Below are 14,863 nucleotides of genomic sequence, written 5' to 3'. Positions count from 1 at the left end.
ATGGTCTACACAGTCAAATGCCTTGGCATACTCAATAAAACATCTTTCTTGTATTCTTTGCTTTGAGCCAAGATCCATCTGGCATCAAGCATGTTATACCTTGTTCCACATCCTCTTCTGTATTAGACCCGAACCTCTGACAGCTCCTTGTCACTGTACTGCTGCAACCATTGTTGGGTGATCTTCAGCAGAATTTTACTTGCATGTGATACGAATGATATTTTCCTATAATTTGAGCATTCTGTTGGATCACCTTTCTTTAGAATGGGTATAAGTAAGGAAGGATCTCTTCCAATTGGTTGGAAAGTAGCTGCCTTCCAAATATCCTGGTACAGACAAGTGAGTGCTCCCAGTGCTTCCTTAGCTCGCTGAAACATTTCAATTTGTATTTCATCAATTTCTGGAGACTTGTTTTTGGTTTATAGTTTCAGTACAGCTTTAATTTCTTCCTTCAGCACCACTGGTCCTTGCTCACATGCTACCTTCTGAAATGCTGCAGTGTTGAATACTACACTTTGGTACATTGATTCTATGTATTCTTTCCATCTTCTTTTGATGTTTTCTATATCATTCAAGTTTTGCCTATAAAATCTTTCAATATTTTAACTTGAGATCTGATTTTTCTTCCCTCAAGTTATGCCAATTTAAGATATGCTGAAAGTCATTTGTATACTTCCTGCTTCCTTTAGGTCCCAAATAATTATTGTTTTCTCTGAATACAAATGTTTTGAATGTTTTCCTGCCCAATCACCCTCTGTAGGACATATCCACTTCCAAGAGTTCCAGCTAGGTGTTGAGAGTTAGCTTCCAGCCTGTGTAAATCACTCCTGTCTGCCAGGAAGGCAGAATGGGCTGCCACTCTTTCAATCATGTAATGCATGGAACCTAGGACTGTTCCCACCTGAGTTCAGTCACATTCCCCCCCTCCCAGAGCGGCCTCCACCCCTCTGAGTTGAAGTGCTAGTGTCTTTCTTGGTGGGGTGAGCGGAAAATGTGAAGACTTTGCTCCTCTTCTGCTGACAACCAGAACACTGTGGGAGGGGCGGCTCTCTAAGTGCCTGGTCTGGGCAGTGTGGAATCCTTGGTTTGGGGGAGGTTCTTTATGCTGGTTCTTCCCATTGAAATACCAGGCTGTATCTGGTAGAGGTTTCTATTCTTCCAGGGATATTCAGAACTCAAGTTCTTGAGCCTTGTCCACTCATTTTTAAAAAAGTTTTGTCCGAAGAGAGTTTTACAGAGATGCGACCTTCATAGCCATGCTTTTCTCAATCATCCATCCTTTGAAAGCACTGATTTCACTCTTGGCTGATGCTTTCACAGTATCTTCTCCTTGTATCTTGCCAACATAGTAAAAAGCATAAAGATGGAAGTGTTGTATTCTTTACTATTGAAAAAAGCTTTGGACATTATTTTTGAGACTACCTGCAGAATTTTAGCATGGATTGTAAATGGTTTTAAAAAGCAGGCAGTCAGTCTAAGTGGGGTACAATCTGACTAACTAAATATTTCTAGCATTGGACAATGCCATGTGGAAATGAAAGTTATAATGGTCCATTTTATTCTTGAGTAGTATTTAATAATGAAAATATACTATCTAATATCTCACTGCATTCGATACTTATAGATATACTCTCCCATGGCATCCTCGTATTATCCCTGTGGAATAGGTAGGGCAAGTTCAGATTTACATATTTTACCAAAGGTACAGAGAATCATAAACCTTTCAAGGCCACACAGCAACCCTAAGGGGAAATTGGGACCCAAAATCCATGTGTCCTGACTGCTGGTCTATTTGAATTTTTTTACATATAATTTGAGATTAGAGGATAAACCAAACTCACTGCTGTTGAGTTGATTCAGACTCATGGTAACCCTATAGAACAGAGTACACCTGCCACCTAGGGTCTCCAAGGCTGCAAATCTTCAGAGGTAGAATGCCACATCTCTCACCTGCTGAGTTTGGATCGCCGATGATTCAAATAGCACCTAAGAACCCCATTCACAAGATGCTCCGAGTAAAACTCTTTTAACAAAAGGAAACTATTGGACAAAAGTAAAGCATTTGGGGAAGTACAACCATGAGAATTAGGTGAACACTATTCTGTAAGGAAATGGAATGGTGAGCTGCGATTTCTTGACTTTTAAGTTCACACAAGTAAGTGTTCTGCAGAAGGATCTTTTTAGAAAACTTTTTATTGTAAATTGCAATGAAGGTGTAGAGAGTAAATCGGTTTTCTTTTCATCGATTCAAACACATCTTGTGTCATGTCACATGCAACATCATTTATTCCATGTCCACCCTGTGTTTCCTGTGATGATCCCTCCTGCCCTACACCTTCTGGACTCTGTCCTTGGGGAAACGCTGCCCTGTTCACATGGTAGATTATGCTATGGCATGTGCACCTCACTCATGTTATGGTTATGTAACCATCCCTTATACATCGATGGTTTGTCTGAAAATTGAGCCACAGTGAGTTCAGTTCTATGCAACCAAGTAATTCTGGTTTGGTTTTCTTTTTTTACAATTTTGAGTTTTGCACCACATTTTTCTCACATTGTATCCAAGATCTTCTGCTGTGGATGCTTTTCAGAGCAATTGGAAGTAGTAGTTGGGTCCTATCTAGTTCTTCTGATTGCCGGGTCAGAAAGTCTGATGTTTGCATGGTCTATTAGTCCACTGGACTCATTGTTTGCATGTTTTCAATTTTCATTACCTGTCTTTCCTCCATATATGGTGAGACCAAAGTTGCACCTCAGATGGCCACTCAACTGCTTGTGAGACTCCAGTAGTACATCATCTAGAATGGGGAACATTGTCTTTCTGGACATGCTATGTCGTTGACCTCCATGTCCCCTGCAACCATGGACCAAAGCCTCCAGGCCCAGTGACTCATTCCCTCAAGTTGTTAAAGAAGCTTTCATAAGATATGGGTGATATTAACCTAACGTGGGGAAGAAATTTGATTGTGCCTGGCTATCACATAAAATGGCATTTGGGGTTTTAAAGGCTTGTCCCCAAACAAGCAGTCATCTAAGTGAGATGTCAACTAAGTCCCATGGAACAAGCACACCATCACCAGCCATTGAAGGACTGTAAATCCCATCATCTGAACCAAAGGAGGGAATAGTATCAGAGCTTAAATTGTCAGAATGGCTACAGAAGGTTATGGAAGACAGTGGGAACTACATAGGAAATAACCTCTGGTGATCTCCTCTGATGATGCAAAGGAAGTAGTAAAATGGGAGGAAAGTACTTACTAAACAGAGAGCACTGGAGAGATGATCATACAAGATAAACCCAACTTCGATGGTTAAAACCTTGTCAACTGATCCCACTTCAGATGCACGTTGGACCTGATCTGATTTTCAACATTTCCTGTATTGTTCGGTTTTTTTGTTTTTTGATGACAGCGATCTCAGTGAGAACGGTGTCTATGATGACCTCACACCAGCTGAAGCTCTGCATTGGGATACGGATGATGATGAGGAATCCAGTTTTGAAAGATTTTAACTCTTTACATTTTAGCTTGGTTGCTGATTGAGCTCAGGGAATAGTACTCTTAAGATATCATTGTTGATACCTTATTGTTTTTGTTGAACCTATTTTCCACTTACTGTGCTGGTTTACTAATGTTAAATGACTGGTCCTTTTATTTATGTTTTTAATTTAAAATAAATATTTAAATACATTACCCCACTGATGTCTCAATTTTTAGTAATTTTATTTTCATTTGTTTTGATTATTGAAACTCACCAATAGCTTATATTCGAGTCAATCAGTTTTTCTAGTTTCCCAGGTAATAATTAGGTACCTCAGGTTATACTCGGGTCGGCTTATATTCGAGTATATACGGTAATCACATTTACTGTAACATTTCACTAAATTAAATTAAAGCTAAAAAAGCCATAAAATGACTAGCAAGCTATTCCACAACAAAAGGAGCACAGTCCTCTTCAAAGACGACTGTACGTGTGACCCGGGAAGGACTCTGCCCTGAGAGGGGCCCAGAAGGCTCTTCTGTGGGGGCAGGGCTCCGAGTGGCAGCCCGCTGATTTCACACTGTGGAGGCTCTGTTTCTTTAAGGAGGAAACTATTACAGAACATGCTAAAGCATACTTCCCATATTTAAAGGAGATCAATGGAACCATATACAAAAATAACTCAGATCTCACGAAAACAAAATTTATCTCCTTACACCACAGCTGGGAACACACACTCTTCTTTTTTCTAGCCAGGCTCTGGCAAGGCACAGCATTTACTCACTTTGTTCACAGGCTCTTTGCCACTGAATCTGAGAAAAGCCCTAGAGATCTCTTATGGTAAAACTTCAGGCCTTGATTTCCTTTAAAACATGGCCCAAGGGCACAGAACTAATTAAAAGAGAATAAAGACTTGAATTCAGAACCAGCATTCTTCTTCTATGCCTCCCACACATTCCTCCTCTATCTTTAAGCATTAAACATTTATGCTCACTAATTCACATCGATGTCCTAAAAGTCCCAGATTACATTTATGTTATTCATTTTATTGAAAATGACATACATTTTATCATCATATTTTGGAATTGTTTTTCTTTACGTTTCTCTTTTTCCTTACATGTAGGTTTTAAGGAAAACTTCCTTACATTTTTTTAGAGTGACATCTCCACTATAGTGTATGCAAGCTCATTCAGGGCAATAAAGACCAGCTCAGAGTCAGTGTCAATATAGCCTACAGTGTTGGGTTTCAACTTCTGACATTTATTTTTTCTAAGCAGACCAATGCCCAAACTACTCCACCAACCAAGGTACCTCCATCAGCTATTCTTGATGTACACTAAACTCGGTACCAGAGCTCACAGTTTGGCACTCAAATGACTATGGCTTTAAACTCCCCCCACCTCACCCCCCCCCCCCCCCCGAGGAATTGCCAAGGCCAGAGATAGCAGATACGAGCGAGGGACCCTTAAAATATTCCATATTTGTTGTTGGTAAGGTCAAACTAGGAACGAAGTGTTCGGCATATGAGAGAAAGTTCTAGACTTGGCCTGGAATTTCCTCTCTGGTTTAAGATTGACTCTCTTAACTCTAATTTTAGAAAAGACACCTGGTGAGTCAATTTATTTCCTGATAAGAATTATGCTCTCACACAAGTCCACTTCTTAAATTAAAAAAGGAAGTGTTCAGAAAATATAATTTCTTCTCATGAACAACCCACAAAACAACGGCATTTCAGAGATCTGTTTTTGAGCGCTTTGTGCTTTTGTAATGTCTCCGTCCATATCTTGGATTTGAATACTAGTTTGATCCACAACTACTGAAGTAAATTTGCTTACCAGCACCATGGGATAAATAAGAACGCTATCTCTCTGGGTTTCATATGCATACCTTCTTAGAGAGCCTAACCTTGAACGCTGTCGGTTGGGAGCAAAACACTCATGACAGGGACCAGGCCAGCTGTGCCATGACATTGATTTATTGTGTTCGTAAGCACAATGGGGGTGAGCCTGAGAATGAATCCACTTTATTAGCAGTGCTAATGCTTTATTACCTGAGATTTACATGGAAAAAATCAAGGCAGAATCATAAATAGGATGCCATATAAGAGCTAGGTTTGGGCCCCCACAGAAGAACCTGTACCAACCTGAAAAGGTTTAAGTGAGATTACAGAGAAAACCCAGGCATACACCAAATCCACGGATTCAAAAAGACGGCCACATGCGTGGCACATCTCCCTTTGGGGCGATGAAGTACACGCCGAATATCTGACACCAAGAGCAAGCAGTTAAAGGGTGGGGTCTTTCTTGAGTCCAAGAGGGTGGCCCGTCCTTGTTTCAGCATTTCTTTGAGTCGTCTGCTCCTTGTCACTCCTCATCGTCCCTCCCATAGTTAATAGTCTGTAAGGACTGAGCTATGAGCACTGCCATCTCTCGGGTGCCCGCAGCGACCACTCTGCAAGACATGAGATCAAGAGGCCCACCTGAGGACGAGAGGGGGGACAGTTGTGCATCACTGGAAGTGCTGACCACACAAGCACACACGGAGGAACAAAGCTCATGCCACCATTCTGCACACCTCGAGCTCTCACCAGCTTCCCTAGATAGTCATGATGTTAAGAAGGTCAAAGGTGTGGGTTAAGCATTTCATCATTGCTGTATCCCTGATCGGAGCATACTCAGACATCATATTAGCTGGGTAAGTCAGAGAGAACCTTACTAGGAGAATGGAGGGTTTGTGTTCAATATTTGGAGGTAAAAAATCAAATTTTCAGTTATCCACATAGGGTGAAACAGTTCTTCCCAAATTCTGATGTGCACATGCTTCCTGGGAATCTTGTGAGACTGCAGGCTCGGTGTAGGTTGGAGACGGCGTTTCTGACCACCTGCCAGTGCTGCTGCTGTCTCTGTGCACCAGCATAATACCGTGGGGGGAGGGGGGTACAGCACGAGACCCCGCCTCTCCCCAAGGGGTGTATGAGATAGGGAAAGCTGTGTGACCCTGGGGGCCACAAAGGAAAGTCAGTATCTAAATTGGTAAGTGTGAGACTGGCCCACTTCACCTTGACACCTAACGCTGAACCCCCCTCATCATTGTACCTATCTGCTAGCTGCCTCAGGGCCTCTCAAAGGAAAAAATAGAAATCACAGGAATAGAAGGCCCTAGATCCAACATTAAAAGCTGCATATATCCAACATTAAAAGCTAGTCACAGTGTCGAAATGTTATCTCAATGTGTAATGTCGAAATGTTATCTCAACGTGTAATGTTGCCATTTTCCAGGCAGCAGATGCTGATCATGTTGTCTCCTGTAGTCCCAAAGGGATAGAAGAAAAAGCAGTCCAATGTTGGGCCCACAGCGTTTACGATGCCTTTGCTTAGTGCTTCACTGATAGAAACTTTCACTGGTAGTGGTTCGTGGGTATAGGACATGGAGAAAATTAGCCATGTGTGAGCCTTGGCCACTGCACGGGTGGCTTTACCTGCCTTAGTGTCTGCTCCACTGTCGCCTGAGAGAGGAAGACTCACCGGATGTATCTATCACAATCCCACCGGCTTCTCGGATGATAACCGTGGCAGCAGCCAGGTCCCAGCAGTGCAAGCCAAACTGGTAGTAGGCATCTGCAGCACCTGCAGCCAGGTGGCAGAGGGCCAAAGTAGAGCTCCCGATCACACGGACCCTGGAGGAGAACGGAAGAGGCAGTTCAGCAGTTGTCTGCGCCCATTCAAGGGCAGCCCAGTCGTATGCTGTGATACATCTTCAAGTAAGGTTTCTCAGCGCTGGGGTTCCACTGGTGATGGCTTGAGATCAGTTACTTGCCTTCGCCAAACTTAGACAGCGAAGGAGTAAAAGCCCTCCTTGCCCATCTTGCTGTCTGGCTACTTGTGCTTCCCAGCTGAGATGATCAATCACTGGGCTGAGGGCAGGGTCACATGATATCTAAAGTCATAACAGGAGGTTCTGCCATGTCTATTGCTCATGTAGCTCCAGGCTCCCCTTTAAATCCATGGGAAGGTTTTAACAAGTTTTGCATTTGGAAAATTTCCCTTTGGTCACAGGGGCTTCCAAGAATAGAAGATCCATACCCATGAGCTTTGGCGTGGAGTAGCCTCTCCATGTTACTCAGGAACAATTTCAGAGTGGCAGGGTCACGTTTGGGACCAATTTCTGTTAAAACTAAGGCCTTGGAGAGATCTGTAAAAGAAAGAATTTCTCATAATCAGGAAAATTAAGCTTTGTTGGTTCAAATTGAATGGTTGGGGTTTTCCCTGAAGCAAACGTCAAAGATCAACCACTTATTTTTTTTCTCAGAATATATATCATTTGGGGGTGGTTTATGCTATAAATACAGTTTGGGTGTTTTTTTTTCTTCTTCTTCTGGTAGCTATACTAAAAATTAAGGATGTCAATCCTCCGTTCTTGGAAGCTGCTCTCTGTTCCTGAGTGTTAAGGGGATAGGTCTTAGCCAATCTCTCCTCAGGAATCCTTTGTCAGACACAGATTGCTTAGAGAACCCTGAAGAAAGTAACACCTCACATTGTTCAATCGCCAATCAAAGCAAATGACTCCACATAGGGACAAGATAGCAATTGGGGAGGGGGGAACGTCTCATCAACTAAATCTCTCCTTATAAAATGTTAACTAACATGATTACACTGATAGCTATACCATTGTAGATACAGAAACTCTTATATAATTGTGTCTTTGGGAAGAGATGTTTCAGTAGGAAAGTTTCTCAACGTAAAAGAAGGGGTTATGAATCTCTCAAAGGGGAAGTAGCAGAAGCTATGCCATGGTGAGGATTTACTGCCAGAAAGCCTGAGGGCTGCTGGAGGATCAATAAGAAGTCCATCCTGGCTTTTCAATACACTCTAACAGACTAAAACAGCCAACTTTCGGCTGGGTCATGTTGCATCAGGCTTTGCTGCTCTGGCATAAAAGAGCCTCACCAAGTGAGGTCAAGGAACAAAAAGAAATCACTCCATGAAGTGGAGGGAAAGCCAAGACTACAGCACATCACTCCATCAGCGGGCCCAATGCTTTGTAGGCTTGTACACAGTCAGCTTCTGTGATGGTTCGAGTTGAGTGTCAAGTTGACTGAGCCGTGATTCTCTGGCTTGGCAGTTATGAAGGGATGTAATCGTTCCGCATGATAAGATTTGATGTGATTGACTCTGATCTGATAGGATTATAGGGCGATGTACCAGCCTTCCTCAAGTTAAAGCCCTTATTCAATATAAGGGGACTAGGATAGGATATAGCATCCTTAATCCAATCACGGCCCTGACTTGATATAATCTTAAATCGAATATATATGGATGTCCTGGCAAAACTCTCTAGCTCTGGGCTCATTCTGGGTTCTGCATCTAACTCTCATCGAGGGGCTTTGGTCAGCAACTGCCATACTGCCTGCTGACCTTTGGACTTATTAGCCAACGCAGCTCGAGGGGCAGCAGCCCACCATTGTACTTGTCAAACTTGGATTCACCAGTTTGTGCAGACTGTGAGTCTGCTGTCTGAGCTGCCACTATTGGGTTTGTCAGCCACTACCGTTCTGTGCGTCTGAAGAAGCATCTGCCCTGCAGATTTGGGACTTGCTAGACTCTGTAACATATAGAAGCTGCAGGGGTTTTACTTCTGGCACTGAGAGTGGTTCTAGAAAAAGCAAAATGCATTTTATAAACTGATTCTCAAGTCCGTCTAGTCTTAAAGCCACTGATAACTTTGCCTCCAGTACTAAAGAGAGCATTGTTAATCCCTGGTGTGAGGTGGCAATAGCAGTCTGCAAAACATCGCCAAGAACTGATACATAATTGTGAGAAGCAAGGCTCTAAGTAATTGCTTATTAAATATTTTACAATTTTATCAGAGTGAAAAGTATAAAGAAACAGGTTGGTTGGTCAGACTTTCACAAGACAGCGTGATGAGTTTAGGGCCTCAAGAGCCACATGGCTGTATCCTGTCTGAAGGTCCTGAAAGTTGCCACGAGTGCCCTGACCGAAAGCCTTCTTGGTAACAGAGCGGATAATACTGGAATGAAATCCAGAGTTTGGATTTAACATGTTGCATGGGGTTGAAGGTGGATGTGAAAGTACTGATTGGGAAAAATGGGATCTTGAAAGCTGTGGCGGGGACGTGAGTACAAAATCAGGATAAGGACACTGGACCCCGGAGCTCCAAAGAACTGTTCCTGACAACTCACACACCCCTCTCTGAAGCCGCCACTCCATCTTTGTGAGTTACTCAATGATCAGGACAACAAGGAGCGGTTTTGCCCACAGTTGATGATATTACCCTCACTCATCATGGCTTGCTGAGATGATGTCTACGGCATTATAAACCATTGCTGACCATTATAAACCATCCCCAGGACCTCGTCTCCCCACTCATTCCTGCTTCCTTCAATGTTTCAATGCAGGAGGTTAGCAAAGTATCTAATAGCCTATTTGATAGGTTCACTGAAGAATCGACTATGGGATGGCCTACAGTAAGCCAACACTTGTCTGTCAGTTTGTCACACTGCGGTGGCTTGTGTGATGTTGTGAAGCTATGTCACAGACATTTCAAATGCCAACAAGGTCACTCAAAGTGACCCGGTTTCCGTGGAGCATCCAGACTAAGCACAGACTATGAAGAAGGAATCGGCCGCCGACTTAAGAGTAAGTGGCTGGTGAATCCCTGATGCATAGCTTGGAAACATGGTCAGTGCTGAAGGCCTGATGGATGGAAGCAGAACACAGTCAGAGACAGTCTCTGCCTGAGGTTGGCCGCCTGAGTTGTATGGCACTGAAAAGGTGATTGCGGAGAAAAGGCCGAAGGGGATGCTAAGGGAGGCAAAGCCAAGGTGAAAGATGGACCTCAGAGGAGCTCTGCAAGAGCACCTGTTAAACCTGCTCCTCTGAGAGCCTAAGCCTGAAAAAGGCCCCTGCCAAGAAGGGAGTGAAGGAACTCTCCACAAAGGAAAAGAGGAATGCTGACGCCGGCGAGGACTGCCCTGCAGGAAATGGAGATGTCAAAACAGAGCAGGCACTGAAAGCTGAAGGTGCTGGAGCTGCCAAGTGAAGAGGGTGCTTTTTTGATAACTGTGTACTTCTGGTGACTGAACAGTTCACAACACTAATTTTTATCAAGTTTTATAAAAATACAGAATTTTTAGCTCTGCTGTTAACACACAGAATACTTCTTGGCTCGTTTTTTGAGGGGGTTTGGCGGGGGAGGGTGAACGTCACTAAAGGATGTCTCTACAGCTGGATTGCTGTGGGGACGGCACCTTGCCCTGCTAGCTGTGACAGGCTCCCTCTGGGCTCCCAGGAGGAGGGGTCCCCTGACACTGATGCACTTTGTCCACCTTGACCCAAATGCCTTGTGAGATGGACACAAAAAGTATTATCTGTTTTTACATCCTCCGATCCTCTTTTCCCCCACAGACCTCAGCACAGATTTGACTTCCATAAACCCAGAGACCTAACGGGCCCTGACCTCAAAACACTGGTTGTTAGCGTACCCGGCAATCTGGATTTCAAGAGGCGCCCTCCTCGTGGCATCCCTCCAGAGTGTAGCGGTTCCTTTTCTAGACTGTGAATCTCGGTTTGGTAAATCTCCCATTTGGGTTCATTTTCTGAAAGTCAGGGGCTACTCAGGAAAAGTTCAACCACATGCTGAAGGTGAAATGTCAGTCCTCACTCTGTGCTTTCCTGGTTCAGGGCATCGGGTGAAGACGTCATTGGGTTTGATGGGGCTTTCTGATTTGAGTAGTCCACTGAAGAAGGGAGGTTGAGAGTTGTTGTATACAGCTAATGATGGTGCCAGAACCGCATGATTGCTTATTAAAATAATAGCTAATAATGCTGGATACAGTTTTGCTTGGGGTGGGGGTGGGGGGTAATGTGACTGAGAAGGAGCTGCTTTCTCAAAGAAAAATTGACCAGGTGACGTGAATGGAGTAACGCCTGTGGGAGGGCCTTTGGGATCGCCACATATCAATGCGCACAACTCATGGAGAAGAAATAGCGGCAAAGATGGAGTAACAATCAGAACTTGGAATGTATGAAGTATGAATCTGGAAAACCTGAAGTTGTCAAAAATGAATTAGAATGTGTAAAGATTGATAACCCGGTTATTAGTTATCTAAGATTGACTGATACTGGCCATTTAAAATCAAACACATAGTTTACTATGCCGAGAATGACACAATCAAGAGGTATGGTGTTGAAAGTGCGTGGACTGCCAAACGAACAAACAAATCTGTTTTGGAAGAAGGACGAGCAGAATGTTCCTTAGAGGCAAGGGTCGTGAGCCTTGGTCTCACAGACTTCTGACATGTTGTCTGGAAAGCCCAGTCCTTGAAGAAGGGTATTGTGCTTAGTAGAGGGGCCTTGAACAAGGAAGGGGAAGGCCTCAGTGAGACGGACTGACCCAATGGCTGCAGCAATGGATTGAGTGTAGGAACAAATGAGAGGATGGCACAGGACAGGGAAGTGTTTTCTTCTGTTGGGCACAGGGGTTGGAACCAAAGTGATAGCACCTAACAACAACACATAAAGTGCCAGACCTTCCTTGGCACACTGTAGAAGAAGGTATCAAAAAGGCTTTGTAAAACTGGCGTGTTAGTGTGGATTTATCAGCTCAGACCCATAGGCTCACACCTGGAGCTTACTAGAGCAGTAAGGGCACATTTGTGAATGGAGCCCAGCAGCCTTGAATACTGCGGTGACAGATATTTTATATACCACATTTGGCCGTGGGAATTAAGACAGCTAACTACAATAGAGTCCACTGAATCTCATGGTGGTGGTGGTGGTGGTGGTTGGGTGCCTCCAGGTCCATCCTGACTCGTAGGAGCCTGTGCATAAGAGAAGGAAACACTGCCAGGTCCCATGCCATCTCTTTACAATTGTTCTTATGTTTGAGCCTGTTGCTGCAGCTACAGTGTCAATCCAACTCACTTACGATCTTCCTCTTTACTGCTGCCTTTCTACTTTGCCAAGTTCAATGCCCTTCTAAAGGGACTGGTGTCTCCTGAAAGGTCTCACCATCGTTGCCTGGAAGGAGCATCTTGGTTGTACTTCTTTGAAGCTAGATTTGTTTGTCCTTTTGTCAGCCTACGGGACTTTCAATATTCTTCTCCAGCACCATAATTCCAATACACTGGGTGTTTGAGGAGTTTTTTGTCTTCCCTAGCTAGAATGTAACTTTCACACGCATATAAAGTGATTAAAAGTACCATGGCTTACATCAAGCACCTCAAAGTAACCCTCTTGTTGTTCGACACTTTGAAGAGGTATGATGCATCAGATTTACCATTGTGATGTGTCTTTGATCCCTTGACTGCTCATTCAATGAGCACTGAATTCAAGCAAGACTTCAACCTTTTCTCCATTTATCATGATGTTAATATTGATCCAGTTGTGAGGATTTGGGTCATCTTTGCATTGAGTTGCACTGAAGGCTGCAAGTCTTGATCTTCATCAGCAAGTGCTTCCAGTCCTCCTCCCTTTCAGTAAGCAAGGATGTGTTGTCTGCATAATGCAGGTGGTTAATAAGTCTTCCACCAGTCCTGATGCCAAATTATTCTTCATGTAATCCAGCTTCTCTAATTATTTGTTCAGCATTCAGATTGAATAAGTACAGTGAGTGAATGAATACACACCTGATGCACACCTTTCCTGATTTTAAACTATACAGCACTCCCTGGTTCTGTTGGCATACCTGCCTCTTTATGTACAAATTCTACACAAGCACAATTACGTGTGCTATATTCCCATTCTTCCAAAGGCTATCCATCGTCTGTTATAATCCACAGTCAGAGGTCTCAGCATAGTCAATAAAACACAAATATACTACACGTCATTCTATTTTCTGATTTGAACCAAAATCCATCTGACATCAGCAATGATATAACCCTTGTTCAATAGCCTCTTTGGAATATGGCCTGGACCTCTGGAAGCTTTCTATCTTCAGGAAAATTTTACTTGCATGTGATATAAATTATATTGCTCTATAATTTGAGCATTCTATTGTATCATCTTTCTTTAGAATGGGTACAAATAAGGATCTTTTCCAGTCAGCTGGCCAAAGAACTGTCTTCCAACTTTCCTGGCACAGATGAGTGAGTGCTTCCAGAGCTTCATCAGCTTGCTGAAACATTTCAATGGTATTCCATCAATTTGTGGAGCCTTGTTTTTGGCTAATGTTTTCCATACAGCTTGAAATTCTTCTTTCATGACCATTGGGTCTTGCTCATATATTACCTCATTTCAAGACCATTGGTTCTTGCTCATATATTACCTCATGAAATAATGTCAACTAATTCTTTTTATACAATGACTCTGTATCCTTTCCATCTCTCCTTTTTTATTTTTCTTATACCATTCAATATTTCTCCCATAAAATCTTTCAATACTGCAACTTGAGACTTGAATTTTTTTCCTTGAGTTCTTTCAGTTTACAATAAGCTGAGCATATTCTTCCCTTTTGATTTTCTAATGCTAGGTCTTTGCAAATTTCTTTGTAATATTTTAACTTATCTTCTCGAGCTGCCCTTTGAAGTTATCTATTCAGCTCTTGGACTTCATCATTTCTTCCATTTGTTTTAGTTATTCTATGATTAAGAGTAAATTTCAAAGTCTCTTCTGATACCCAGTTTGATCTCTTCTTTCGTTCCTTTCTTTTGAATGATCTTTTGCTTTCTTCAAGAATGATGTTCTTGGTGGCCACCCACAACCTCTCAGGTCTTCCGTCACTAATGTTCAATGCAGCAAATCTATTCTTCAGACATTCTCAAAATGTAGGTTGGATAAACTCAAGTCCTATTTTGGCTCTTGTGGACTTGTTTTAATTTTCTTCAAATTCGACCTGAATTTACATATGAATAATTAGCGGTGTGTCCCAAGTTAGCACTGGCCTCATTTTAGCTGCTGCTATTGAGCTTCTCCATCATTTCTTCCCACAGATGAAATCAATTTTGATTTCTGTGTTTTCCATCTTGATACATCCCAGTGTTGTTGCAAAAAAAGGAATTTGTAATGAAAATGTTGTTGGTCTAGCAAAACTCTATCATGTGATATCCAGCTTCTCCAGAATCATATGAAGGAAGGGGCAAAGGGCAATGCTTAATCAACAAAGACAAAATGGTCATCATAATGGACAGGAAGGTCAAATAAAAAAATCAGCATAGTCTGATTTGTATGGATATTGCACGGTATCTCTACGATTAAAGTATATAGGTAATCTACTCAATATTCATGTACCCCTTTACAACTGAAAAATCTAGGTCAAGTGAACAGCAATCTAACTTGAATTGCTAGAGAGTCCCGACCCTCAACCAATTCTATGAAAATCCTCCAACCCTTTGAATGAAGGGAAGGCTGGTTTTCCTTGAAGAAAA

At 42.7% G+C, this 14,863-nt stretch overlaps 1 protein-coding gene across 2 annotated transcripts in view; it reads right to left on the bottom strand.

The window, feature by feature from the left end:
* Positions 1 to 5,433: 5,433 nt before the first annotated feature.
* Positions 5,434 to 14,863, bottom strand: part of IMPA2 (inositol monophosphatase 2) — a 70,920-nt gene continuing 61,490 nt past the window's right edge. The window contains exons 6-8 of one of the 2 annotated variants that reach the window (XM_075530008.1): positions 7,563 to 7,671; positions 7,005 to 7,156; positions 5,434 to 5,931 (exon numbers count right to left, since the gene is read on the bottom strand). In XM_075530008.1, coding sequence (XP_075386123.1) covers positions 5,891 to 5,931; positions 7,005 to 7,156; positions 7,563 to 7,671 — 302 coding nt within the window. In that variant the 3' untranslated portion in view covers positions 5,434 to 5,890. Of the gene's footprint in view, positions 5,960 to 7,004; positions 7,157 to 7,562; positions 7,672 to 14,863 lie in introns of both variants that reach the window. The other variant, XM_075530007.1, reaches the window with a different exon arrangement.

Source organism: Tenrec ecaudatus, chromosome 13 (assembly GCF_050624435.1).
Source record: "Tenrec ecaudatus isolate mTenEca1 chromosome 13, mTenEca1.hap1, whole genome shotgun sequence".
Classification (NCBI taxonomy): domain Eukaryota; kingdom Metazoa; phylum Chordata; class Mammalia; order Afrosoricida; family Tenrecidae; genus Tenrec; species Tenrec ecaudatus.
This window is presented reverse-complemented; position numbering and strand designations above follow the sequence as displayed.